Source organism: Gobio gobio (assembly GCF_949357685.1).
Source record: "Gobio gobio genome assembly, chromosome: 24".
Lineage (NCBI taxonomy): Eukaryota > Metazoa > Chordata > Actinopteri > Cypriniformes > Gobionidae > Gobio > Gobio gobio.
Window position 1 is genome coordinate 18,851,453 of NC_137120.1, and position 27,475 is coordinate 18,878,927.

Below are 27,475 nucleotides of genomic sequence, written 5' to 3' on the forward strand. Positions count from 1 at the left end.
TTGTGACATGGTGCATTATCCTGCTGGAAGTAGCCATCAGAGGATGGGTACATGGTGGTCATAAAGGGATGGACATGGTCAGAAACAATGCTCAGGTAGGCCGTGGCATTTAAACGATGCCCAATTGGCACTAAGGGGCCTAAAGTGTGCCAAGAAAACATCCCCCACACCATTACACCACCTTCTCCAGCCTGCACAGTGGTAACAAGGCATGATGGAGCCATGTTCTCATTCTGTTTACGCCAAATTCTGACTCTACCATCTGAATGTCTCAACAGAAATCGAGACTCATCAGACCAGGCAACATTTTTCCAGTCTTCAACTGTCCAATTTTGGTGAGCTTGTGCAAATTGTAGCCACTTTTTCCTATTTGTAGTGGAGATGAGTGGTACCCGGTGGGGTCTTCTGCTGTTGTAGCCCATCCGCCTCAAGGTTGTGCGTGTCGTGGCTTCACAATTGCTTTGCTGCATACCTCGGTTGTAACGAGTGGTTATTTCAGTCAAAGTTGCTCTTCTATCAGCTTTAATCAGTCGGCCCATTCTCCTCTGACCTCTAGCATCAACAAGGCATTTCGCCCACAGCACTGGCGCATACTGGATGCTTTACCCTTTTCACACCATTCTTTGTAAACCCTAGAAATGGTTGTGCGTGAAAATTCCAGTAACTTTTTTTGTTTTTATTGCTAAGAGTGTTGAACTAACTTCTCTAACTATTCTTCTGCAAATCAGAATGACAGCACAGCAGAAAGTTTTGTTTGAGCGGCGCCCACTACTGTACAGGAGTGAATTTGCATTTCCGTTCACTTATGAAAGGGCCATTTGCAAAAAATAGGACATTTTTTTTAATTAAAAAAACAAACAAGCAAGCCCAGCCCAGGTGAGTAAAAGTAACGCAAAGTAATGTAACATTACTTTCCATAAAAAGTAACTAATTAGCAATTAGTTACCTTTTTAGGGAGTAACACAATATTGAAATGAATTACTTTTAAAAGTACTTTTCCTCAACACTGCTAATAAGTACACAGTAGTTACAGATACTGTATATAAACTGGGACCCAGGGTTTCTTGAGATTTACAGTAAGCAAACAAACAAAAAAGAGACTATTTAATCAGGTAATTCTAAGTATACATGGATATTCATGCAGAACATGTACTTACTTTCAAAAGCAGTCAGATCAGGGGCGTCCAATCCTGCACCTGGAGGGCCATTGTCCTGCAGAGTTTAGCTCCAATCCTAAATAAACACACCTGAACCAGCTAAATCAAGGTCTTCAGCATTACTAGAAACCTCAAGGCATGTGTGTTTGGTCTGGTTGGAGCTAAACTCTGCAGGACATTGGCCCTCCTAGAGCAGGATTGGACGCTCCTGAGCTAGATGAAGTGCAATGGAATACAACTTTTTCAGGTTGCTGAGGATGGTTGCAAGGGCATTTCTATGTGGTTGCAGGGTCTTGCTAGTTTAATGGAAGATTTCAAGAAAAATGTTGGGATCCATTTGATGAATCTGTAATAACTACGTAATTATGCCAGCAATGCAAAGGTCATGGGTTCGATACCCAGGGAATGCAAGAAACATGAATGCAATGTAATTCGCTTTGGATAAAAGCTTCTGCCATATGAATAAATGCTGGCACAAGTCAAAAGAGCCCAGAGCCCATCTCTATAATTTTCTTGTCTAAAAGTATGGCTCAGGTTCCTCATCTAATGTTAAATGAGTCAATAAGTAAAAGATATAGCACACCTTTCATAAACAAGTGGCTTGATTTGAGGTATCATGTTCGGAGTCTGTTTGTTCAAATCCCCAACCCTCAAGTCTGTCTGTACAAATCTCCACAGGACCCACATCTTCTAAAATGTGTAAAAGACTCAATCAAACGTACTGGGTGGAAAAAGTTGAAGCCCATCACCCTCTGTGTTTCACAGTTCTACTATAAATGGATTTATGTTGGAGAGGGTTACATAATGTACAAGAGAATGGCTTAAAACTGGCACTTAACCAATTTTCTTGTTAGACTACATGCAGTGATTATTCAGACTTTCTACAGACATTTTCAGGCTATCAATTGTCCAGCTAACAGGAAGACATCACGCCAATCATCCAAGAGGGTGTGGAAAATGATAAACCAGGTCAAAAGGTCAAGAGATACAACAAAATTATCACTCATGTACACAAAGAAGCAACTAAACCTAAACCTAAACTCCACAATCATAACTACGCAGGAGTTGAGGACTATCAAGGTTTGCTTTATTTAAAAGATTTGCGAACATTTATTTACAACAAAAAGATCTTCAAAAGCTAGTTTTTATGGAGGGGGTGGAGGATTTGGCAATCGAGCAGTTGAGGTGAAGCAAAGACGGCCTTATATGGTAAGATGAAGAGGAGACATTCGCTAGTTCAGACTTCACTTCTGTCACTGAAGACATCAACTGTTTTTACTGCCATTAAGATATTTTGCATTGTGATATTGTTTTCCATGACAATTAAAGGGTTAGTTCACCTAAACATGAAAATTATCTAATCTATTGCTAACCATCATGTTGTTCCAAACCTATTATACTTTGATTCATCTTGAAAACACAGATGTAATAAATATTTGATAACCTGAGAGATTTCTGTTCTTCCATTGAAAGTCTATTCCACTAAAACATGCTTGCTCACTTAAACCAGTGACATGGTTTCATGTGCATCAAGCAAATACAGTAGAGCTTCTGTTGACCTGTGTATATGTGTTGATCAGTGTTTGTGATGTGAATAAAAGCCGAAATAAATCAGTTAATCATATAAAGTGTTTGTGCATCTTTAGAAGACTTGGATTAAACCGCTTATGATGGTTTCATTAACTTTTTGAAGCTTGAAAGTCCTGGTGGAATGGACAGAAATCTGTCAGCTTTCATCAAAAATAGCTTCACTTGTGTTTCAAAGATGAACGATAGTATTACAGGGTTGGAACGACATGAGGGTGAGTAGACAATGACATCATTTTCTTAATTGGGTACATTTCGTCAATGTTTAAATACTTTGCATTTATATAAAAAGGAATTATTCTGATTGGTGCAAAAACTAATTATTGCAAGCAAAATTCAATTTCTTTTCTTTGATTTTAAGGTAAAATGTGACACGGACATGTTTTTGACAGGTTCTGTGATATTTAAATGCTATTTATCTAGAGGAATTTAAATGTTCCTGTTATCACTGTAAGCGCTATATAAATAAAGGTGACTGTACAGAGTTCACATGGTCCAACAGGTGGAAAGCGGCACTGACTCTCGGTTACATTGTTCCAGTGTGAGCTGTTGGTCCAGATGTGAACGGCTTCATCCATGGCTCCGGAGACGGCCGACACACTCTGGCTTCCAGCCTTTGGCCTCCTGACATATGAGTGTCACAACAACCGCCATGATAGAAAACACATGCGGACCAGACAAGGTTCATGAAGGAGAGGAGAGAGAGAGAGATCGGACAGAGTCGATTGAGTTGCTAAAGCCACACCAACAAAGAACTTCTTGTTTCATTGGTTTCCCAGAAAAGCCATCAGCTGTCCAACAGGGTCAGCAAAAACGACAAGAAAAAAGGAAAGGGAAAAACTTCCAGTCCCAAAAATCTGTGTGATATTAACATCCTGTCTCAACAAAAGAGTTAGCTAACAAGCCCCATATTTCACTCCAATTACATTTATGTGATAGGTCCCACTTTACATTAGCTGTCTTTAACTACTATGTACTTACTTTCGCTGCTTTGGTTTGGTGGTATGTGTAGGTTTAAGGGGTAGGTGTTGAGTCAATAGCATCCTTACAGAATTACAGATATAATTACATGCAGTTTTTTTTAATACAAGAACAATGTAAAAATATGTATTTATTCATTTAAATGTTATTACATAGCAATTACAGACTATACAGTGGGTTCATATGGGTCACTATTGCTTCTTATATATGCAGTACCGGTCAAAAGTTTGGAAACATTACTATTTTTAATGTTTTTGAAAGAGTCTCTTACGCTCAATCAATACATAATTTATTTGATCAAAAATGCAGAAAAAAATAATAATATTGGGAAATATTATTACAATTTAACATAATAGGTCTCTATTTCAATATTATTTTAAATATAATTTATTTATGTGATGCAAACCAGAATTTTCAGCTTTATTTCCATTATTAAATAAATGCAGGCTTGATGGGCATAAGTGACTTCTGTCAAAAACATAAAAAATAGTAACGTTTCCAAACTTTTGACCAGTACTGTATTTAATAAGATATATTAATACTACACTTGATAATCTCTCTAAAAAAAAAACTAGTTGATTTTTTTTTTTTAGAGCTATTGCGATAATAGCGTTATTGTAAATTGTTTTGCTCACAATAATCACATTGTGACAGTAACTACTGTCTACAACTATGAACAATAGTAGGTTGAAACTCAATTCCAATGTTCCCCAAGTTTATGGGGCAAAATAAAACAAAAAAAAATTCAAAAATTTCTTTTAAGGGCTAGAGGAACATGACACTTCTCATGCTTCAGTCAACCAGCCAAAGCTTCACAGATATTTTCACAAAAAATCAGACACTCTATTGTTGGGGAGTGTAAAATGAAAATTGTGTCATCATTTACTCACCCTCATGTCATTCCAAATCTGTACGACATTCTTATTCTGTCCATACAATGACAGTCAATGAGGTCCAGTGCTGTTTTGCTAGAGTTCTTACTAGGTTAAGAAAATATGATCATATAACACCCATTTTATCATCTCTACACTGGTTACCTGTGAAGTTCCGTATCAATTACAAACTATTGCTACTAACCTATAAAGCCCTAAATGGTTTAGCTCCAGTGTATCTAACGGATCTTCTATCGCCCTACAATCCATCGCGCTCTTTAAGATCACTAAACTCTAGGCTTCTGGTCATTCCTAGGATATCTAAGTCCACTAAAGGAGGGAGGGCTTTTTCACATTTAGCTCCTAAACTCTGGAATAGTCTTCCTGATATTGTTCGAGGTTCAGACTCGCTGTCCCAGTTTAAAACTAGATTAAAGACGCATCTCTTTAGCCAAGCATTCACATTATAATTATCTTTTTATACTACAGTTAAATCGGATCAAAAGCATTAATATAATATTCTGAACAGCAGCTACGCTAATCATTTCACATCTGCTTTTCTGTTGTTATCTCGGGACACTAGTCCCGAGGTAAATAGTTCATCAGCTCCAGTTTGTATCCAGCCTCTCATGGAGACTTCGGATGCCCCAACACCTGTGATGAGACGACTCCACGCCTGTGAAGAGACGACTCAACGCCAGCGTTGTTATGGCCTACATTAATACACGATTGATTAACTTTTTCGAACATTATTCTTTAACATTGTCTTTCTAACATTTTTACTGTACATCTATGAAATGCACTTTCTGTAAAGCTGCTTTGAAACAATGTGTATTGTGAAAAGCGCTATACAAATAAATTTGAATTGAATTGAATTGAATTGTTTTGGACCCCATTGACTTCCATTGTATGGAAGAAAACTGTTAAAACACTCTTCAAATTGTGTTGAAGAATGGAAGTCATACAGGTTTGGAAAGACATGAGGGTATGATAATGACAGAATTTTCATTGTCCCTAGAAATGGTCATGTCAATGTCCATCAAGGATTATTAAGTTTATAACAGGGAAATGATTAGAAGAAATGTCTTTCATTTTATAGAATATATTTTCTTGTTTTTCATCAATGCATTTTATAATAATACAAAGAGCCATGTGTAACTTTTTACCTTTTTATTTGTTTCCCACTCATTTTTTTCCACTACATTTTATTTCTTATTTTATTTTCACTAGATTTTATAAAAAAAAATTATTGTGCACTCATGATTTTTCTAGGATACCTTTAGCTGCTGAAATCCACTAACCTAATTTATGATAGTATGTTTGCCATATATTATGAATACAGCCTTCTCTTACTGTGGCAGGTTAAATCTAGGGAAATAAATATCTTCCGAAATTAGTTTGGACAGAGAGAGAGAGAGAGAGAGAGAGAGAGAGAGAGAGAGAGAGAGAGAGAGAGAGAGAGAGAGAGAGAGAGAGAAAAAAGAATTCCTCAGCTCAGAAAGTGGCCTGTGTGTGAGTGCTTGTGAGCCTTGGGTGGGGAGGTTTAGGGGGAAGGGGGCATGGTCTATGGGACATCACCCATGGGTGACACCACACCCCCTCCCCCTGGAAATAAATCCTAGACCTACAGGAAACACTGCACTGATCAGGCCAACAGACAACAATGACAATCAACAAGAATTAGCATGTAGCGTAAATCATGTGGATCGTTAGACTCTCAGCGGACATGTCAACAAAACAGCACATGCTAAATCAGAACTAGAGCAACACCCTCATGCCATTTCATCATACTGTGGATTTAAATTAGTGGCAGTGTGGGAAACAGGGGTCAAATGATCAGGAATGAGACTCTGGGATTGGAGCGGGATGGCAGGATGTGGAAAAATTCAATAATCTGATTAAGCTACTGGGCTGATTGGACTCCAGTAACTCTAGACGGAAGTACTTACCCACCCACGGGTCCAGCCATGAGGTGCTTTGGGTTTTGTGGTCAATGAAGTATGTTTCTCCCTGAGGGGTGACGGCCTGCTCCCAACCCTCGGGCAACTGTCCTGTTCAGCAACAGTACAACAGCTAGAGATCAGCCAGCAGTCTGACCCACAATCCAGAGTGATGATGACCACAGACGAGTGCTTCATTTAGGGCGCTACTTAAATGTGCAAAGACTGTACCTTTAGGGGAACAACAGCTTGTCACTGGAGCAGTATACTTAAAGGAACATAGTAGTATCTTAAGGGTACATAGTACTAGTAAACACCTTTAGGTAAATAAATTGTCCTTTTAAGGGTACTGTCGCAGTGCCTGACTGTTGTGTGCAATGTTTTTTTTTCTGACAGTGGTTTGAGTAAGATTCTTCTTTTATCAAAAAGTTATAACTGCCCCTAAAATGATTTTCTTTTTCAAAGGTCATATAGCAGTATCCAAAATATATTACAGAGTACTTTTTACGATCCAATCAAATCCAAATGAATATAAAATCTGTGGATGTAAAAAACATACAATTTTCAAGAAAAGCTTAAACTTAAAAGGTCCCATGGCATGGCAATTTTCTATTATTTTATAATGTTTCCTGAGGTGACTTATATTGTTAGTAGGATTTTTACATCATAAAATGTCATAATTTAGAAATAAAAGGCATTTTTTCAATACTGATGTTTGCCCTGTGGCTGAATGCCCTGTTTCAAGAGGCGTGTCTGCTGTGAGACTTCAGTAAAAACGCCCACTGTTGTGATTGGCTGACATCTTTGCATTTGAAATGAGCGGAGGGGGCGTGGTTTAACGAGGTCTACCAGGCACGAGTAGTCAAGAGCCTGCTGCCAGAGAGACGGATGGACCTGAGTTCACTTCACATCAGTTCTCAGCTCGTCTCAGTTCAGTGAACTGTTGTAGTTACTAGCATATACTTCAGGTTATTAGTCTATTTCTAGTCGTAGGGGCTGTCAATCATGTCAGAAAGTTAGTAACTTTAGTAAATTATGGATCAGCGCTGACTCGAGACGCAAACCGTTTAGAACGATTCAGTCCGATTTGGTGAACTGATTCAGTTCACTAAAAAGAACCAGTTCAAAAGAATGATTAGTTTGTGAACCAGACATCACTAATGTACCAGAGACGGAGCGATTCCTAACAAAGTTATTTATAGTAACTACTGAGTTATGTCAGCGCGAGTTTATTTTGTTTGTATCTGAGAGTTCTGAATAAACACGAGTCCCAGTCACACAGAGTCCGTCTTCATCCTTATTACCAACTTTGTAACACATGCAATGTACCATTACAGCTGTCGAGATGAACGAGTTAGTAAGTGTTGATTATAGCATTATTTTTAGATATGTTCCTATCATATGAAAAGTGTCAGTGACGCACATTGAGTACACAGCGCAAACAAAGACACAACAGCAGTAATCGAATGTAATCCAGTTTATTGTGGGGCTAGGCTGGCTAGCCCGGATATGCTCACGCTTACCACCCTTCTGCTTAATCTCGCGCCACATTTGGTGCCTCCGCTGTGGGCCAGATGCAGTACTGGGGGTCGGTGATGTTGAAGGCCGACCGGCCAGTGCAGCCCGAGCTTCGGCGTGTGTGAGGTTTATCTCTAAAGATGTTACTCTGCTGATGTTGAGCAGAAACGACTGTATGCACATTTTAGCACAGATAGACGCGACGAGGACGTACAAAAACACTGACTCACAAGATAGAAAACACGAAAACACCGTTCTGTCGGGAGAGAGAGAAGCCGCTGCGTGTGCACGAATAATAAATAATTAGCTACACATAAGAAATCACTGATCACAGATCAGAAGGAACTGAAAAAAGACTTCTGTTTTCATTTGTACATCCAAACACTGAGAAACTGCCAGCATTCACTCATTCACAAGCCATGATCTCTCGCGATTGCATGGGCGTGCCAGATTCTCTGGGCGGAGGAAAGGGAGGTAACCGTTCCTGTTATGACTTCATAACAGGAAAATTCCAGATCAGCTCGTCTGGGCTGTCATTTTCTCAAAGGCAGAGAAAGACAGCCAGAACTCGGGTTTACACCCATCAAAATTTCTAGCCACTTGGGGACAATATTCAGGCTAGGGGAACTCATATTAATGTTGAAAAACCTCATAAAATGAAAATTTCATGCAATGGGACCTTTAAGAACTTTTCAATGTCATGTGGTCTAACCATCAAGTAAAATCTAATACAATTAACTTATTTAAAAATGGTAAATTATGAAAAGTTTTGGTGGCACATTTTACAACCTGAACTATCCTAGCTTTGTTATAAAAAAGTCAATAATCTGATATTTTAAGAGACCGCTCTAAGATATCATGTAATATACATTGAATATACATATAAGATGTATATTCAATTCACTGTATGAATGAACTGCATTTTTTAATGTACGTTTAAATCCATAAAAAAATTGTGTCATATCATTGACCCAAACCATACATTCATACTGGGAGTTAATTTCAGTTTAAGAGCTAAAAACAGCAGTTGCAGCTGCTTGTAAAACTCTGAGTGTGATGCAATATGTCCACTGTTGTCAAATGCAAGGAGAAAAAGATGCGGAAGAAACTGTTTTTTTCTAATAAGAGAGCCAAAAGACAGAAAAGGAGATACTGGGAAAAACAGGACCCTAGGCCCTGCATTAGTGTGTCAATTACCCATAATCCCTACGTTTTGTTAGGTTCACACACAACAGGTGAAAACTAAGAATACAGGAAATCTGTTGCCCCTGACTGTTCCCAGAGACTGAAATAAGCCAGGGATAGAGGACGAACAAGGCATTATGGGATTGTAGGGGACGGCTCTGAGTCACGGATTTCTATTGTGCGTCCTCTGAACATGTTCTAGTACACGGCGAGCCAAAATGAATGACACGGCCATGTCAAACAAAACCTGACCCGTTGAATCATCAGGAGATTGGCAACACAGAAATGAATGGTTGAGTTTACAGAAGATCAGGGAGGGAAAACGGCCGTTTGAACGAGTGTAGCAGGTTGGCTTACACACACTTCATCATTTCAGGCTGAGCAGCTTTATTCACATCCAGTGCGGTGAGATGTCATCATCTCCTTACAGTCATGATGTGTGCTAATGTCACACTGGAAAATTTTTGATAATTTGTATTGCAGTACACACACTGGACATGTTCTTTTGGGAGGTCAACTTTAATTAAATATATCTTTGCTTCCTGTGACTGCAGACTTCATAGCGTGTAACTCTATATTGCTGAGATAGTCGGCATCTACTGTATAGTGCTGGAAGGAATCTTTCTCCCTCCAAACTCTCTGGTCTCGTTCTTATCCCCCCCACCCCCCCTTTGCTGGAATCTGTTTCTCGGCTGCCAACAAAGCAGAGGCACACCTTTTTTTCCATTTCATCACAAATCAGGATTTGGGAAGAAAAAAATGCAAACAAAGAAAGCACATTTGGAAGTGATTTACCATACTGACAGAGCCTATATCACGGGGCAGAGCAAACAACACGCAAACACGATACAAGAAGCCTCACGTACAGTATGACAGACTAATACAGCTTTAAAAGCCTGTCGGCTGGGAGACTTTCTTCATTAAATCAGCATTCGAGCCCTCAGAAGGAGCAGCTACACATTCAGAGCCTTGGAAAAAACAGACAGACTGCTGTGTGTGCGGTTATACAGAAATGACAAATAGTGTTCATGTCATAAACACACTTAAAGTAAGACATTGCTGGATGAAACATGTTTTATTTGTTTAGTATCTAGCCTAAAGAACAGGCTAGATTTGTATACTTTTGAAGTAAATGTGAATCTGGTGAGTGTACATCAGATACTGTGGGGCATTGTGGGATTTAATGTATGCACTCAATTATGTCCACTATGGTTTCGACCACCACTACAAATCAAGGCCGTAACCATGTTTTTCAGTGTGGGGGGTGGTATGTCAATAGATTGGTCTACTTAGTAGACCAATCAGCAGTTAGCACAGCACTGGTTCCCTCGAGAAAAACCCAATAGGATTTTTTGGATCTTTTGGATTATCGCTAAAAACAAGCTCTGTGATCAACACAAGTTTATGATACTTACACGTTTTGTCCCTCACTTTTATGAATTTTGAAGCCTAAATGCAGTCGCCAGAAATAAAAAACTAAAGGCGAGCTATAAACGGACTTCACCACGGTCGCTCGACTTCAACGTCACCATCACAAATCTTCCAACAACTCTTTCAGTTTTTATCTCAAAACAATTTCCCAGAACGTTCGAGTTAGACTTGTTTATAAGAGCACAATTATAAGCATAATGAGGCTGTAAAAGTGGACTGAGTTTACCTGTTCAGCATGATGACGTTTAATCTCCCCAACAGTCTCTGTTGTCCCATTTAGTCACTTGTTAGCAACCGCCTTTTTCAAGTAACATAACAGCTTCAAAAAACCACGAGTGGGGAAATACTGATGTATTTTAATGTCATGGAATAAAACGTGAAAGAGTCTTGAGCTTGTGTTCACCACAAACCTTATTTCAGCCATTTAACTTTTAAAAAAAAAACATTGACTTCGGGACAAGGGAACCGAAAGTGCTAAAATGCTAACTCGCTTCTGCGTTTTGGCCTACAAAGTGATGTCATACCTGCACCACTCTATTGGGTTATTGGTCTTTTTATTTACAGAAATGAAATGTTAAAAGGTAATAAAGAAAAATAAATAAGAACAGTAAAAGTTCCAGTCTATTGTAGTTATGAAGTAATCAATTGAAACAATACATTTTATTTTAAAATATGCACTCATTCACTCTTATTCGTATGTCTAATATGTCTAACTTGTCAAATTTAGTTATGGATATTATTATTGCATATTATCAAGTCAAAATGGTGAAACTTGATTTTTTTTTTTTTGTAGTTTACATCACATTACTGTCAGTCGCTGAACATTTCTATCATAAACAGTTGTCAAACCTTAAATGTTTTACTGCTTACATCTTACAATGCACTCTTTCACTACTAAAACTAAAGCTCTGCGTTTGAATTCACGCTTGTCTTCTGTGAATAGTAAGCCCCGCCTACTCTGATTTTATTGGCATTGTCTATCATTTAGAGAAGACATTTGACGAGCACTGTAAGACTTGCTAAGGCAAACCAGCCTAAAAATGGAACACTTTTTGTGACTCTAATAACAAACAACGCAGTTCGTAATGGAGTGCAGCAGAGCAGCATCAATACTATCAATATATTGGGCGGGACAATTTGTCCATTTCTAATTTTTTTGGGGGGGCTTGTCTCCCTCACTGTCTATGGTGGTTACAGCCCTGCTACAAGTATCCTTCCCTAAATTCCTGCACTATAAAAGGGTATAGGCGGCAATTATGGACAGCTTTTGACTGTGATTTAATGGGTGATATGTGGTGTTATTCATGTATGTGGCACTTGGATTAAACTGTTTGATTCATATGGATTCATTTTACAACGCCAATATGACATTTTTAGTTACCTGGACTTTCAATAGAGGGACAGGAACCTCTAGAATTTCATTCATTTGGGTCTTAAATTAACCATAGTCTTAAGGATTTGGAACAACATGAGGGTGAGTAAATGATGATTGACAATTTTCTTTGGGTGAGCAAACCCTTTAAGACTCAGAGCTGTTCTCTAACCCTAATTATGAGCATAATAATAGAGATGCTTGCTTTAGCACACACCTCTAAAATCAAAAATATATATACTAGCGTGCTAGAAGATCTATTAAACTCCATTAAGTTTATCCCTGATTCCACGTCAGAGCTGTGATATTAGATGTGTGTGTGAATGCCATGGGCCATTGTGCGTTGAGGAGAACACCTTTAGCTCCTTCCTAGCTGATTGAAAGCAGCTAAAGAGAACATGTGTGTTTTCATGAGTAATTGTGAATGTGGACTGCTGGGATGGACGGCTTAAACACTCACCAAGGTTGGGTTGAGAGAGGGCCATGGAGCGCTGCTGTATGTTGGCATTGTTGGAGGCTTGATTGTGCAGACCCATCTGGGTCACCGAGGGTGTCATGTTCTTTCTGGGGTCGTGCCATGTGGTGATCTTCTCAATGTGACTGCACAAGGAAAACAGCAAATGTTCACATTAAACACACTTCTGCAGAAGGGCATTTACACTGTTCAGAAGGTCAAGCATATCAGAACTATTCTAGGAACACATTGGTGATTTTGCACGTTGGGCATTTTAGCCTGATCCTTCAATCTTCTCCAAAACCCATTTAATTAGGACCCAACTATCCTTCAGAGGAAACATTTTGATTTCTTGCCAGTGTCTAGCTAAAGTGGCGTCAGAGTTGGGGAAGCACTTTATTTTACAGTGTCCTTGTTACATGCTACATGTACTTACCATAGTAACAGTAAATTATGCATAATTACATGCAACTAACCCTCAACCAAACCCTATTCCTATCCTAACCCTATAGTAAGTACATGTTGTTAATTAATATTTCTCAGTACTTAAATATATAATTACACTGTAACAATGACACCATAAAATAAAGTGTAACCAAAAAACAGATTGGTATAAATGACAAGGTAAACAATAAGATACTAACCTACAATATATATATATATATATAAAAAAAAAAAAAAAAAGCCAGATTGTGGTGAATAAAGCTTGCCTGTGCTAACCTTGATACAATGCTAGATTCAAATATGTTCTGAAGGCAACCCGATCTCATGAGAAAACGTAACATGCGAGTTGTCATTTTTGTATGAATTCTTACAATAAGATTGTGGCTGAGTCTGAAATCACCCCCTATACCAGCATTCACTTTCCCTACAAAATATTGTGCTCACACAATTTTTGAGTTCTTTGTGAGTGAACACAAAGTATCTTGGGTGAACTTGCAAATAGACTTACTTGGGGGAACGCAAAAGTTTTGCAACAAAAAACGAAAGTTTTGTGAGGCAAACGTGTTGTGAGTGAGCGCAAAGTTCCTTGAGGGAACGCAAAATAATTGAAATATGATTTTTGAATGTCAAAAAATATTAGATGTCTATTTGGGTGACAGTATTTGAATGGAACATTTTACTTAATACAATCAACAAAACGCTCCTACTTTAAGTTAGTTACTCCACAAAAACAGATATCATGCTATTGGTGCACAAGTGTTTCTTCTCTGGTGGTCTGATGTGATTCTAACTCCTGTGCTGAAGATGCAAGAATCTGCCTTAAATCGTTCAACTCAAGCCATGGCTGGACTCAACACAGCTGTTTGACCTGCAGTTCTAACCACACGGCTCTAAACATGCAGCATGAACAAACGCTGTGATGCGTGAATCAAGTAACAGGTGTACTGTGTTTCCTCGCCACTCCTCCAATCCTCCAAACTGCAGCTACATGAAATTCTGGCTTCTCTGCATTTTTTCATGCAAGGCCACAAGCACCAGCCAGGCGGTTGCTGAATGACAATCTCAGTGTCCCTCAGTCAGTAAACCAGTTTAGCGTTTCTTTCATTATCAGGTGGGCTTTATTGTCTAGTTCAGGGGTGCTCAAACCTGCTCCAGGAGATCTGATCTCAACCTTGCCTGACATTTTCAACCTCGATGAGCTGGTTCAGGTGTGTTTCGTTAGAATCGGAAATGAGCTCTGCAGGAATGTAGATCTGCAGGACACAGTAAACGAATGAAATTCAAGTCTTGCATTGGTTATGCTCCAAAACTTGGGTTACCAGGAGACTTTTTTTAGTCGATCACCTGCAAAGCTAAAGGGGTGGTCACACTGTTTTGCTCCATTGACTACCATTCCTACACCATCTCATGTGAAGAAGTTCGTATTCCGCTTAGTATGAAAGTTCAAGTTTGCTGAAATAGGACCTGCAAATTCAATTGATGTGACCAATAGAAGATTGCTACGTTACACTATGAACACTTAGCTTTGGATTTGTTATGATTTGTTATATACTGAATTTATGAGCGATAAATGCATCATGTCAAATCCATTGCATTTTACAATTTTTAAATGGAATGCAGCAAAAATTCTGCCCTCAATTCATCCTGGGAAGATTTTCGTAACGAATTTGAAAAGCATTTTAATAGGATTTCAATGTGAAATATAATGGATTTTTCTTAAAGTGTGGTCACATTAGCAAAATTTTGGCTACATTTTCAAAAAAGGTACATTTTTCATTGTCAGTAGTGTAGTGATCAGGGCCTGACACGATTTCAGCTGTGGCGTGTAACAGTCACTCCCACGAGCCACTTTGGCGGGTTGAATTTTATTGTAGTCTTCTCAAAAGGCATCTATTATAATTTCATTATGCATAACTCAATCACACTCTGTTCTTGAGCTTATGAATGCAATGTCTAATAATCAGAGGCGTTCAGATTAGTCATCGTTGAAACTCTGGAGTTTTGTTCAGAGCGCGCTCTCACTCACTGAAATCTGTTCTCTAATCATAAACAACAAAGCAGAGATGTGCGTGCGATTCATTCATCATAAAGTGATTGACTGTTTTTGTTCTATTTCAGCAGCGAAAAAACAAAGATCACAACAGAACCACAGCGCATCTGATGTGACTGGCATAAAGTTGTCTTGACGTTGAATGTTCGATATTCACGAATTTAGGGACCGTCTCTAAAGTTACATCCAAAATTGGTATACACGTTTCTAACTTCAATAGCATTTGAAGAGAGTGACTTACAGTCATAAACTGTAAGTCACTGTAAAGTGTTCATCTAGATGTCAGGTATGATGCACACCTTTTTGATTTTTGATATTTAATAAAATAAACTGTCAAATCGCATGAAAATATGTATTTCACCAGGCTACTGTATGGGCTCATACACAAAATATGCTAGATTTAAATGTGTCTGATAGAACAATGATGAGAATATTGCTTGAGAATAAATTATATTTACACCAAAAACATTGTATTTTTTTTTTTGTGTAAAGCTCCTTAATCTAGACAGAGAAACACTCAGCAACTGTTAGTGTTTCTCTGTCTAGATTAAGGAGCTTTACACACAACCTTATCAGGGCTGAATGATGACTTGTCATGTCATACATTTCATGTAGACTTGATTTTGGTGTACAGTGGTCATTTACATATAGCCAACAACAAATTTCCCAACAGCAAAATTGCGCCCAGTGAAAATGCTGAATGGCTACTACAAAGGCTGGTGAGCAAAAAAGTTAATGTCAAGCCCTGGTTGTGATGTGAAGCAATGCTCACAGAGAAGTCACTTTCAAACCAAGCAGCTTTCTGTTGGTCTGCATAACGAGTTTGCATGTCCAACTTCAACACGAGCAAAATCAGCATTGGGAACTTTTTTGGCCCTCATGTGAAACTCCAGACCGAAATGACTGGATTTTACCCACAAAAATTGACCAGACCTGCTGGAACAGATAATGATGGAAAATGTTTCTTCATGCAACAGTATTTTTGACATGCTTAATTGCTTAAAAATTACTTATACCTTAATTATGACCAAGAGCCAATGTAAAAATCCAGGACTAAAAGATCTATAGATTCTCACTGCAATTACATCAACAATTATAGCATTCATTGGCGCTCTTCTCATTTCGACATGAGAGTAGGGATGCCGGTATCGGTATACCGATACTGGGAAAATACCGGTATATATTTTATTTCAAACAGTACAATATCATGATTTTGCTCATTTCGGTATATGCTGCTGTTCCGAAGTTCACCGCTAGGTGGCTACCCAAACTGACATGAAACCAGCAAATGTGGCAACATAGAAAAAAAATTAATACAGCAGTTGAATCTCACTCAACATTAGGGGTCGACCGATATGGATTTTTTTAGTGCCGATGCCGATACCGATTTTTTTCATCAGCCTTAGCTGATGACCGATACGGGCTGCCGATTTTCTTGAGCCGATATTTGAAGCCGATACTGCTTTTGCTCCCTCAATTAAAAAAAAAGGAACATTTATAGAACTAAAAAAAACAATATTTAACAAATAGTAAAAACAGGTGAGGTAGAACAAGAAAAAAAAAAAAAAAAGTTCAGTGGTGAAAATAAATTCTTAAAATAAATATTTAAGCATAAATAAAATAATTACACTATTGCACACATTATCAACAAGCAAGCAGCATTATAAAGTGCACACTGACTGTACTATACTTCATTTTAAAACTATTTACAACCTAGTCATTTAATGGTTACACTGGGACTAACCCAGCAATTTAACCCAGGTTAAATGTTTGCTTAAAACAACCCAATTGATGGGTTAGTCCATTTTCAACCCAACTTGGGTTATTTTTAACCCAGCATTTTTTAGAGTGTAGGTGCACTTAACTTAATCTCTTGTAGAGCAACACCAGCGGTAATTCAGGAAAAAAAAAATCTCCCAATGCTCCATGTGAAACTTCAGTCTTTCGACCTTTTACCATCGTGTCAATTCTCAATTGATTTAGATTAATATGCGCGAAGGAGGGAGAGCAAGAGAGTTTGAAGACGGTGAGAGCTGCCTGTGGACGCCTCTCTGTAAATAATGCAGGGAAAAAAAATATCGGCGAACGCAGCAGCCTTGTATCGGCCGATGCCGATACACGTAAAAATCGCAAATATCGGCTCGATATATCGGCTGGCCGATATATCGGTCTAACACTACTCAACATGCACAAAACGAATTAGTAATTAATAAAGAGAGGAGTAGACGTGAAATTTGGAATTTCTTTGCTTATAAAACTGATGAAGAACCATCAAACCTTGCCAAGCATCGGTCACTTGCCATTCCTGTCTTGTACAAGACATTAAGAGATCGACAGGTGAATAATTCAAACGATCTAATTTAGACATTTCTTTTCTTTTAACACTGATCAATGCACATACATAAGATCGTATCGTTCAAATATAACAAAATCTCCAGCGTTCGATTTCAACCAGTGATGTTTAGATTTCATAATGTTATGCACTATTTACATTCGCGAAATACACAACCAACTGTGTTTATGTGACTACTCACTAAAGATGGACATTTCTGACATAATTTTGTGTGTATTTGACTAAGGAAAAACAACTTAATTTGGAATGCGCAAGCTCTTTAGGCTTGTGTGTTTGTTGTTGGTATGAGCACAAAGAAAACTCTCTCAAAGAGCTCCCATACCATGTATTACGGAATGCTATAAAATCGCTTGCATGTTAAAAATGGCAAGGTTTAAAAAGATGTGGGCAAGTGAATTCCGTCAGCTCTCCCGAAACGACAGCGAAAGTGTTGAATCTGAGCGAGCAGATTGCTTTTATAGTGCAGGTGCGATGTCTTTTGAAGCCAGAAGTAATTTGCTAATTTTGAGAGCTAGAGAAAGGAGGTGCGCACTCGCGCAGTATTGTGGAAATTACTTATCACAAGAAAGTTTCCAAATGCCTGATTTGATGTGATAATCTTTGTTGATTAATTTAATAATAACCATTTGCAGTAATTCCCCGCTTCATAAACCCCAAACTTATGCGCAATACCTACGCCAAAATTCAGACCCTGTATGATATCGAATCAATATTGGTACTTCGGTATTAGATTGTGGTACCGTACCGAAGGCAAAATTGTGGTATCGAGCCATCCCTACATGAGAGCAGCAACAGGTTTCTCTTTTCACATTGGTGACACGAAGACACATTTCCCCCTCATTGACATATGCCTTGGTTGTAGGGATGGGACGGTATGAAAATTTGATATCACGTTTATAGTGACCAAAATTATCACGATTATCAATATTATCACGGTTTTGATCTAATGAGATGAAAGTGTTCAAAAAGAACTGATGCAAACACTGAAAACATTTCGTCAAGTTTTATATTTGAAAAACAACAAATAAAACAAGCAGCTCTATGGATTTTTTTTAAACAAGATTCTATTCTGTGGCATTTCCTTCCTTATAATGAACGTCGTCAATAGCAACACATAACACAGTGCACATCCATGTATCACAACGCTCTCTCGTTTCATTCAAATGCAACTTGCCGTCTTGCGTCTCCATTTTTTGATTGTATTGAAAATGAAATCAGAGGACTTTACTATTAATACTACCATAATATTGTTGTGATCATCGATTGTTTTATACGCTGTACAAAATGGATTTATAAACAGGTAAGATTTAAAACATTAATCTCAATTCAATATGTCCCCATAATTATTTATGCGGTAAAACAAATCTGTGTAATAAGTGTAAAATGAATATACATTATTATCCCTTAAATAACACCCTTAATAGTCTTGTCTGAACTTGTTTGTTCGTCTTTGGCTCAAAGCCACTTGCTGCAAACTTTTCTTCGTGGAAGCTTCCTGTTAATTTCAAGTGAGTGAGATAAAATATTTCAACATTTTGTGTCCAATTATTTCCCAGACGTAGTTTTGGTAATGAGGTCAAAGTTAACTTGCCTTGCGTTTGCTATAGAACAGTGTGTGATGGTCACAAAGACAACTCTGCAGATTTGAAGCGTTTCCTTCAATTGCAGCAACTTCAATCTTTTTGCATGTTCTGCCGACAGGGTGACCATCCTCGATTAAGTTTCCCTCAGGACTTTCGTAAAAGCCAAAATATGACCACACCTCAGATTTTGGTCCTTTTAGAAGGCTGAAAAAGCTTCCGAGCTAAAATCTCACTGCCTTCCACCATTTCTTCTTGTTCAAAAAACAAAATTGCGCGCAACACCAGACTGTGATAATGATAATGCTAACCGTCAGAACATTTTATCATGGTTTATCGTGAAACTGGTTACTGTCCCATCCCTACTTGGTTGGTTACATTCTTTACAGTTTTAAACTAAAATATATGCCCCATCAACTCCACCTGCTCGCTTGTACACAAACTGGACCGAACATGGCAGTTTGTGGGCAAATGAGTCACAAAATACACAAAAGCCTCAATCAGAGAGTGACTCACTCAAACTATTCATGCTCCGCTGGGAGATTATCTACTTCCTGCTGATCTCAGGCCTGCACAGTGGCAGAACAGGAAGCCATGTGTCCATGCGCTGCTCTGACCTCTCGGTTCTTGTTTTGAGAATGTTTCAGATTACATATGAATATGTGAGGATGATTCTTTAATTAGGGGTGCTAAAGTGCTAAAGTTCAATGTATTTTTTCCTTAAAAATCCTTCTGATTGTGTCTCTTTAATAAACTGTTTGTAATCTTTATTTAAAGAAAATTTAGAACTTGAAGTATAATATTTTACCTCAATATGTAAATAGTATTTATTAAACCACCTATCAGTTTCTGAAGTTGGGGTTTAAGGGACTCCAGCTGCGTGAAATATCTCAACAGTGGTGTTAATTAACAGAGCTAGGATGCTAGCAGGCTGTGCGGTTTAGATTTATGAAAGTCTGAAGGGAGTCCGACAGGAGAGAGAAGGAACGGGCCCTCGGGGGTCTTCGGGTTCTGGGTGGGGCAGCTGTCCTGCACCTGTGGGCTGGGCCCCTTAAATTTGAGGCCCATCTTCCCACACGCTAAAGCCAAAACGTGCAGTGGAGCAGCTGTTTAGCAGCTTATTGTTAAAGCAAACAATAATTTACTTACAATTGGTCAATGGCAACAGTGTTTCCGCTTTCTCTTGTTTTGTAGAGTTTTATAGGACTAGCATGGCAAAAAAAGAAGCAATAAGTGATAAAAGCTCTCAACCATGCAAATCTCAAATGACTGAGACTTTAAATAAATATGAAGGCTGAATGTTTCAAAGTAGCAACACAACGCTGTTGTGCGTTTTGAAGGCAAATGGTTTCAGAGAAGTTTGCAATCAGTGAATACTGTGCATATATACCAAGCCTTTCTAGGTGTTTATATTGCAATATGCTGTAGATGGTTGTAAGAGTGCATATTGTATCTCCCTCATGTTTTAGAATTAGGAGCAAGCAATAGTAAAGCATAGACATTTCAAAATAAGAGACCCCGTTTTGTTTATAACTAAAAGTCACACATTATGCATAACGTTTTTTACTGATTATTATTGGTATTTTGGTTGGAATTGTATTGGTGTTTTAAACTGTATCTGGCATTTAATTCAACAAACTATTAAAAACAGCTTCTCTCTGGGACACCCATCACAGGAAGGAAAGACTAAGAACATTATTAAAGGTCCCATGGCATGAAAATTTCATTTTATGTATTTTTAACATTAATATGAGTTCCCCTAGCCTGTATATTGTCCCCAAGTGGCTAGAAATATTGATGGGTGTAAACCGAGTTCTGGCTGTCTTTCTCTGCCTTTTAGAAAATGACAGCTCAGACAAGAGATCTGGAATCTTGCCTGTTATGTCGTCATACCAGGAAAGGTTACCTCCCCTTCCCTTGTTTGCCCGGCCAGAGCATTCGGAGAAAATGGATTCAGTTTATCATTCAGTCGCGATGTCAGCACAGGCTTTACAAACAGACTTTACGATATGGATTCGACAGCACTGCGACAAACAGTGAGTAACAGTGTTCATTAATGCCTGATCTGTGATCAGTGATTTTTGATGTGTAGCTAATCATTCAAGTTCACTCAGACTTTCTTTCTAGATCGTTTAATGATCGCCGTCTTGATGCCCTAAGCGTAATGTATCAGTGAATCAAGCCAGTGACTAAAACGATCGTTTCTGTTAGTAGCATGAAACAAATCCGTTATTTAAGTGATTAAACTACAGAGAACGATCAAAGAACACTCTTTATAATGTTCGGATCTGTCAATCACACGTCGCGAGTGTATCTGCACACTTGCCCAAACTGCCGTTATAAGGAATGATGTAAAAATCATACTAACAATATAAGTACACCTCAGGAAACATTATAAAATAATAGAAAAAAGCCATGCCATGGGACCTTTAACATATAGGGCTCTATTTCACCGATCTGAGCGCATGGGCTGAAGCTCATGGCGCAGGTGCACTAAGGTGCGTGTCCAAATCCACTTTTGCTAGTTTAACAACGGAAAAAATGGTTGGCACGCCATGCGCATGGTCCAAAAGTTTGTACCTCGTCTCTTAAGGAGTCATGGGTGTGCAATAACGTGCAATAAACCAATCAGTCTCATCTCCCAATCCCTTTAAAAGCTATTTGCACTTGCGCCATGGCTGATTCACTGTTTACATGGCGGAGTTTAAACACTGAACACTTCTCCAGAGACGAATTCATATTTAAACGTGTGTGTGCTGCTGTGCAATAATCTGTTTATTATAGTCACTACAATCTTGTTGTCTGTTTATGGTACGGTTCTTCTGTTTCTTCCTTTGTAAATACAACATAAAGTCTATTAGCATAATTAATAAATTAAAATCCATTACCTAGAAATATTACGACCCGGACAAGCCCCCCAATTTGTACTTTTCCCTACCCAGTCTAAGGTTGAAAGACAGGGTTTATAGTTTTCCAGAAATTAGTTTCTGAGCTGGTTTGGAAAAATAAAGCAGAGATTAGGAGGCACAGGGGGAGCTGACGCTCGGGTCTCGCACGGCCATGTTTGTGTACGAGCCACATGCTGCTTGCAGAGGAAACACACACACACAAATCTCAAAGAAACAATGGCTTGGTGGTGGATTAGAGGTGAAGCACAGGCTGAAACAACACTGACACACACTCACAGTAGCCAGATGGACACAACACCTCTGAGCGGAGCTTCCCGCTCTTCCTGTTAACGTGCTAGCAGTGGAAAATAACACACACACACACACACACACTCCAGTATAGTTTCAGCGCTTGTCATGGGCCAAATTCATGTCAACAAACGTGCTTACACTGCAGCAGTGATCGAATCTCTCTCGGTGGTGATTTAAACTCATGACCACATCTAAAGAGGGGCAATCCAGCACACTTCTGGGATTATTTTCAGGAGGCTTTATGTCTTTGGGTTTAGGCAGAGCACATGGTAGCCCACAAATTGCCTCAATTCATTCAAGTATGAAAAAAAAAATCATATTTAATATAATATAATAATATTTTATAACATTGCTATTTTAATATTTGACATAACATTTAAATATTAATTATCTTTTTAAATCATTTTAGAAATATTTATATCTTTGCATTTAGTGGAGCGGAGAATAATTCAACAGCAGGAAATAATCCAACATCTTACTTTAAACATCCCAGGAAATCTAAATTAACATTTATCTAAAATCCTTTGAAATTCCAAGAAAATGGAGCAAAAATATTGTTGACTCATGTTGAACCACAGAGATTGTCCAATCAGATGCTCTCTAAAAAAAAAAATGTCCCTCCCACTAATACCACCTTCGACTGACTAGAAATTTGCTCCGACATAACTAACACCTATTAATTATTAATAGAAAAACTAGGATGGTCTGTTTGATATGTCCCACCCCAACTTCCTGTTTGAAAAGATAACAAACTTTACCCAGATCCACCTCGTCTGATCTTCTAATTATAGAGCAGGCAGTGGCAGAGCACCTTTCACCCGCATGTGTGTTCGGCGTCCAGCAAGAAAACTCTAGGAATGTGAGTCTGTCTGTAGCCATAGTGATTTCAACACACTCCAGACGGAGCTGGCACGCACGCACACACACACACACACACACACACACACACACACACACACACACACACACACACACACACACACACACACACACACACACACACACACACACACACACACACACACACACACACACACACACACACACACACACACACACACACACACACACACACACACACACACACACACACACACACACACACACACACACACACACACACACACACACACACACACACACACACACACACACACACACACACACACACACACACACACACACACACACACACACACGAGAAAACAACCTGTGTTAGATATGTTTGAATCCACCTAACAATCATTTTGTCAAATATGTTTTTTAAATGATTATTCTGCATATTAATATGAATATGAATAGTATTAATCTTACAAAAGATTCTATTAAAAATAAATGCTGTTCTTTAGAACTTTCTATTAATCAAATACTCCTGAAAAAATGTTTTACACATTGTTTTCAACATTGATAATAATCATTAATGTTTCTTGAGCATCAAATCATCATATTATAATTTTTTCTGAATGAACGTGACAATGAAGTCAGGAGTAGTGATGCTGAAAATTCTGCTTTCTTTGATCACAGAAATAAATTAGTTTAAATTATATTCAAATAGAAAAGTTATTTTACATTTGAATAATATTTCAGAATATTACTGTTTTTGTTGTATTTTTAAGAAAATAAATGCAGCCTTGGTGAGCAGAAGAAATGTCTAAAAACATAAAAAAAAACCTTTTTTTTAATCAATTTCATTTATTTTTCATCAAAAAAACTATTATTTTGATTTTGAGTTGAAATATGAGATTCCTTAATAAAAAATAGCCAGTTACACTTTATTACAATGGTCCATTTTACTACCTATCAGCAACTTTTTAAAGTATTAGTAGACTGTTAGGTTAGGGTTCAGGTAAGCAGAATAAGTTGACAACAAGTTGCAAAGTTACTTATAATTATCGTCTAAAGTGGACCATTGGAAATAGACTGTTACCAAAATACCAAGTAGAAGTTTTTTAGTGATTGTTTGGACCTTTTGTGCAAACTGGAATCGACGATCAAGAGTTTGTCTTTTCCACAAAACCCTTAAAAGTCTCTCAAAGGTCATTTCATCCAAACGCTCATAATATAACAGGGTGGAGGGTAACTGTGGTTGCGTCTGGGCTGAGTCAGTGACATCCTCCCCATTCAAAAGTGGCCTGTCCGCAGGGTGACAGCAGCCCAGCATGGCTCTGGGACCCTCTCCACCCAGCTGTGCTAATTGAAAGCAGGAACAAAAGAAAAAGATCCACTTTCCCAATTACTCTGAGCTCGGGTTACTGGGGAATTCCTGCACATCCAGCACAAAGGCGACTCCTCCTCAGAAGAGAAAAGAAATCGGTGACGGAGGGCCTGTCCAAAAGACGGATCGCCAGAGGTCAGATTTAGATGGCGGGGACTGTTGAAGGACACCAGCTGGATATGGAGGAAACGGAATGCGCTACTAATTATAGTCATCCAGATTACAGCCGCCAGCACGTGGAATAAAGCTGAGCTCTGACATCTTCGGTGGAAACGGGGCAAGTCGTGGCTTGTGTGTGCAGGCCTGGTCAGCAGTGAGGACAGTGTGACGTCAAACAGTCACTCTCAAATGGCTACAAGTAGCTCAACTACAGTCAACAAGCTACTTGTAAAATAAGTTTCTACACTACAAGCTAATAGAAAGTTGATGATTATTATATGCAGAAAAAATTACAATTATTAACTGCAAGCTTTACTTTGTAATCTAAGCAGAAGTTATCTATTACACATTTATTACATGCTACACGGACATGAAATATTATTTGGTCTTCCACTCAGACATAAAATAGGTTACACTTTATTTGAAGGTGTCCTTGTTACAGTGTAATTATACATTTAAGTACTGAGTAATATTAATTAACTACATGTACTTACTGTAAAGATAGGGTGGGATTAGGGTTTGTGGATAGTTACATGTAATTATGCATACATTTTTACTATAATAAGTACAGTAAATGTAATATGTAACACTGTAAAATGAAGTGTTACCAAAATTCACAATTGGCCTGGCGACTGGCCAAGCAAAATCAAGTTTTACAGACAGCAATATAATAATAAGATAATTAATAGAGAATAACTAAAAATAGGGCACTGGATAAAGGGGGAGTGAGGGGCAATATCTTTATAAATACTATCAGATATTATTTATTTTTTACAAACAGAGCAGTATTTATTTGCCAAAAAAATTTGAGGTTATTAGCCAAGGTTTTTATAGTTTGGCATTTTTAAATTTGTTTTTATTTTAATGTCACTGTCAAATTTATTTCGTTTTTATTAGTTTCATTAATGAGTTTGGTATGCCTTATTTTGTTTTCAGTTTTAGTATTAGTAATTACAGTTAAGCAGAATTGACAGAACACTTCCTGAGTGCAGACCAAAAATAGACAGTTTGATGTAATCTTAGTGACACAAATGCAGAGACACAAGCTTAAAGTCCGCATGAACCATACGTTGCAACTGACTTTTCTTCAAACTGTAAACCCTAATGCTCAAAAGAATTTATTGGTTTGAGTAGGTAAACTTAAATTAAACAAATTAGTTCAATCGAAATAACTTTTATGAGTATTTAGAACTTTCTTTTTCGAGTTCACAAAACTCAATCTGAATGGTGAACCAATTCAAGCCTTTAGTACTCCTTTAATCTACACAAGCTGACCTCTGATTTGAGGGTTCCTATTCAGTGTTCACTACACCCTGTTGAAGTTCACTTCACAAAATGCGTTCAATAAACATACGAAACATACAAACACAAACAAATCTTGAGTCATGCCTATTATATACTGTAAACCAGAATAAGTTTTCAAAACTCAAAAAATTGGGGCAATCAGTTGCCTCAATTTTTTTAAGTTAAGAATTTAAGAAGAACTGGACAGTTTTTCTTTTGTAATCACACATTTTAATTGCTCTGAACTTGTATGAATTGGCTTACTTAAATATTTCATTTAACTTAAAATATCATGTAATTTCACATTTGTAGTAGTGGAACCTTGACTAGATTTAACTGGTCAATTCAATAAATGCCACTTTGCTAATTGGTAACACAATGCTTTGGTAGCATTAGCATAGCATTTGCTAAATGAGGGCAGCAATATAATACATTTAAAATATATCTGCTCTCAAACTAAGCTCATGCCAACATAAAGCAACAACATAAAAAACACTTCTAAACTAGCATAAAACATTAAACGCTACTAAATATTCCACTTAACATTAATCTGGCACCAAAAACATAATATAACACTTAATTTGGGCATTTACTCTCCCTTTCGAGTGTCATGGCAAAGCATTGTGGGAAATAGAAATCCCTGCACAGTTTAAATTAAATTTAAGTTGTCTAAATTAAAAGAAACAAGTTCATAAAACTCAAAACAATGAATCAATTCAGATTACTTAAAATGTGTTTTGAGAACTCAAAATAAAGTTCTATATACTTATAAAAGTTCATTTGATTGAACTCATTTGTTTAGTTTAAGTTGGCTCTATTCAAACCAATTCATTATTTTGAGCGTTAGGATTTACAGTGGGAGTTTAATTTAAATATACCCGTGTATATTATGCATCCATCCATGTGTATCTATATAGGCTAATATAAATGTATTATTAATATAAATGGTCATATTTGAAAGTGCTAGACTTAATGATAAATGTACTTTGGTTATATTAGATGTGTGTTTTATCTTTTTTGACAATAATTACGATATAGTGTCTTGCTTTAAACCCGCAAACAACCGCATACAATAATAACAGCGGAGCCTCAACTTATTGCGCATTTATTTTAGTTAAAATAATCTTGGTATTAGCTAATTTTTTAACTGTTGAAATATTTTCTTCTATCTCAGCTTTTTTGTGGTTTGAAAATACCAAAAAGCCCAGCTTGATTATGGTGTGAGTTTAGGGTGGGACGATCTGACAGCGGGTGGGAGGAGCACTTAAAGGGATAGTTCACCCAAAAAAGAAAATGACTCCATGATTTACTCATCCTCAAGCTATAGGTGTACATGACATTTTCTTTCAGGCGAATACAATCGGAATTATATTAAAAAAAAGGTCCTGGCTAATCCAAGCTTTATAATGGCAGTGAAAGGGAGCCCAAAATTTGAAGCCCCCCCCCCCCAAAAAAAAAAGTGTATTTTCATTTCTGGGTGAACTATCCCTTTAAGAAACCTGTTTACAAACAGTCACTGTGTTTGCAATTCCCTTTAGTGATGCTAGCGGCACATAAATTAAAATTTTATGTTAGCAGCATCAATAGATGTAGTTATTTACAACTCTAACACTGGAAACACTTCTCAAAAATAGGACTCAAATATCACAAAGTCTCAAGCGCTAACATGACTATTGGATCAAAAGGCAAGAGA

General features: G+C 37.8%; 1 protein-coding gene across 2 annotated transcripts in view; it reads right to left on the reverse strand.

Moving 5' to 3' along the window:
* Nucleotides 1-27,475, reverse strand: part of wwtr1 (WW domain containing transcription regulator 1) — a 70,730-nt gene that overhangs the window by 11,647 nt on the left and 31,608 nt on the right. For both annotated transcript variants that reach the window (XM_079808347.1, XM_079808348.1), the window contains exon 2: nucleotides 12,504-12,643. In XM_079808347.1, coding sequence (XP_079664473.1) covers nucleotides 12,504-12,643 — 140 coding nt within the window. The remainder of the gene's footprint in view (nucleotides 1-12,503; nucleotides 12,644-27,475) is intronic.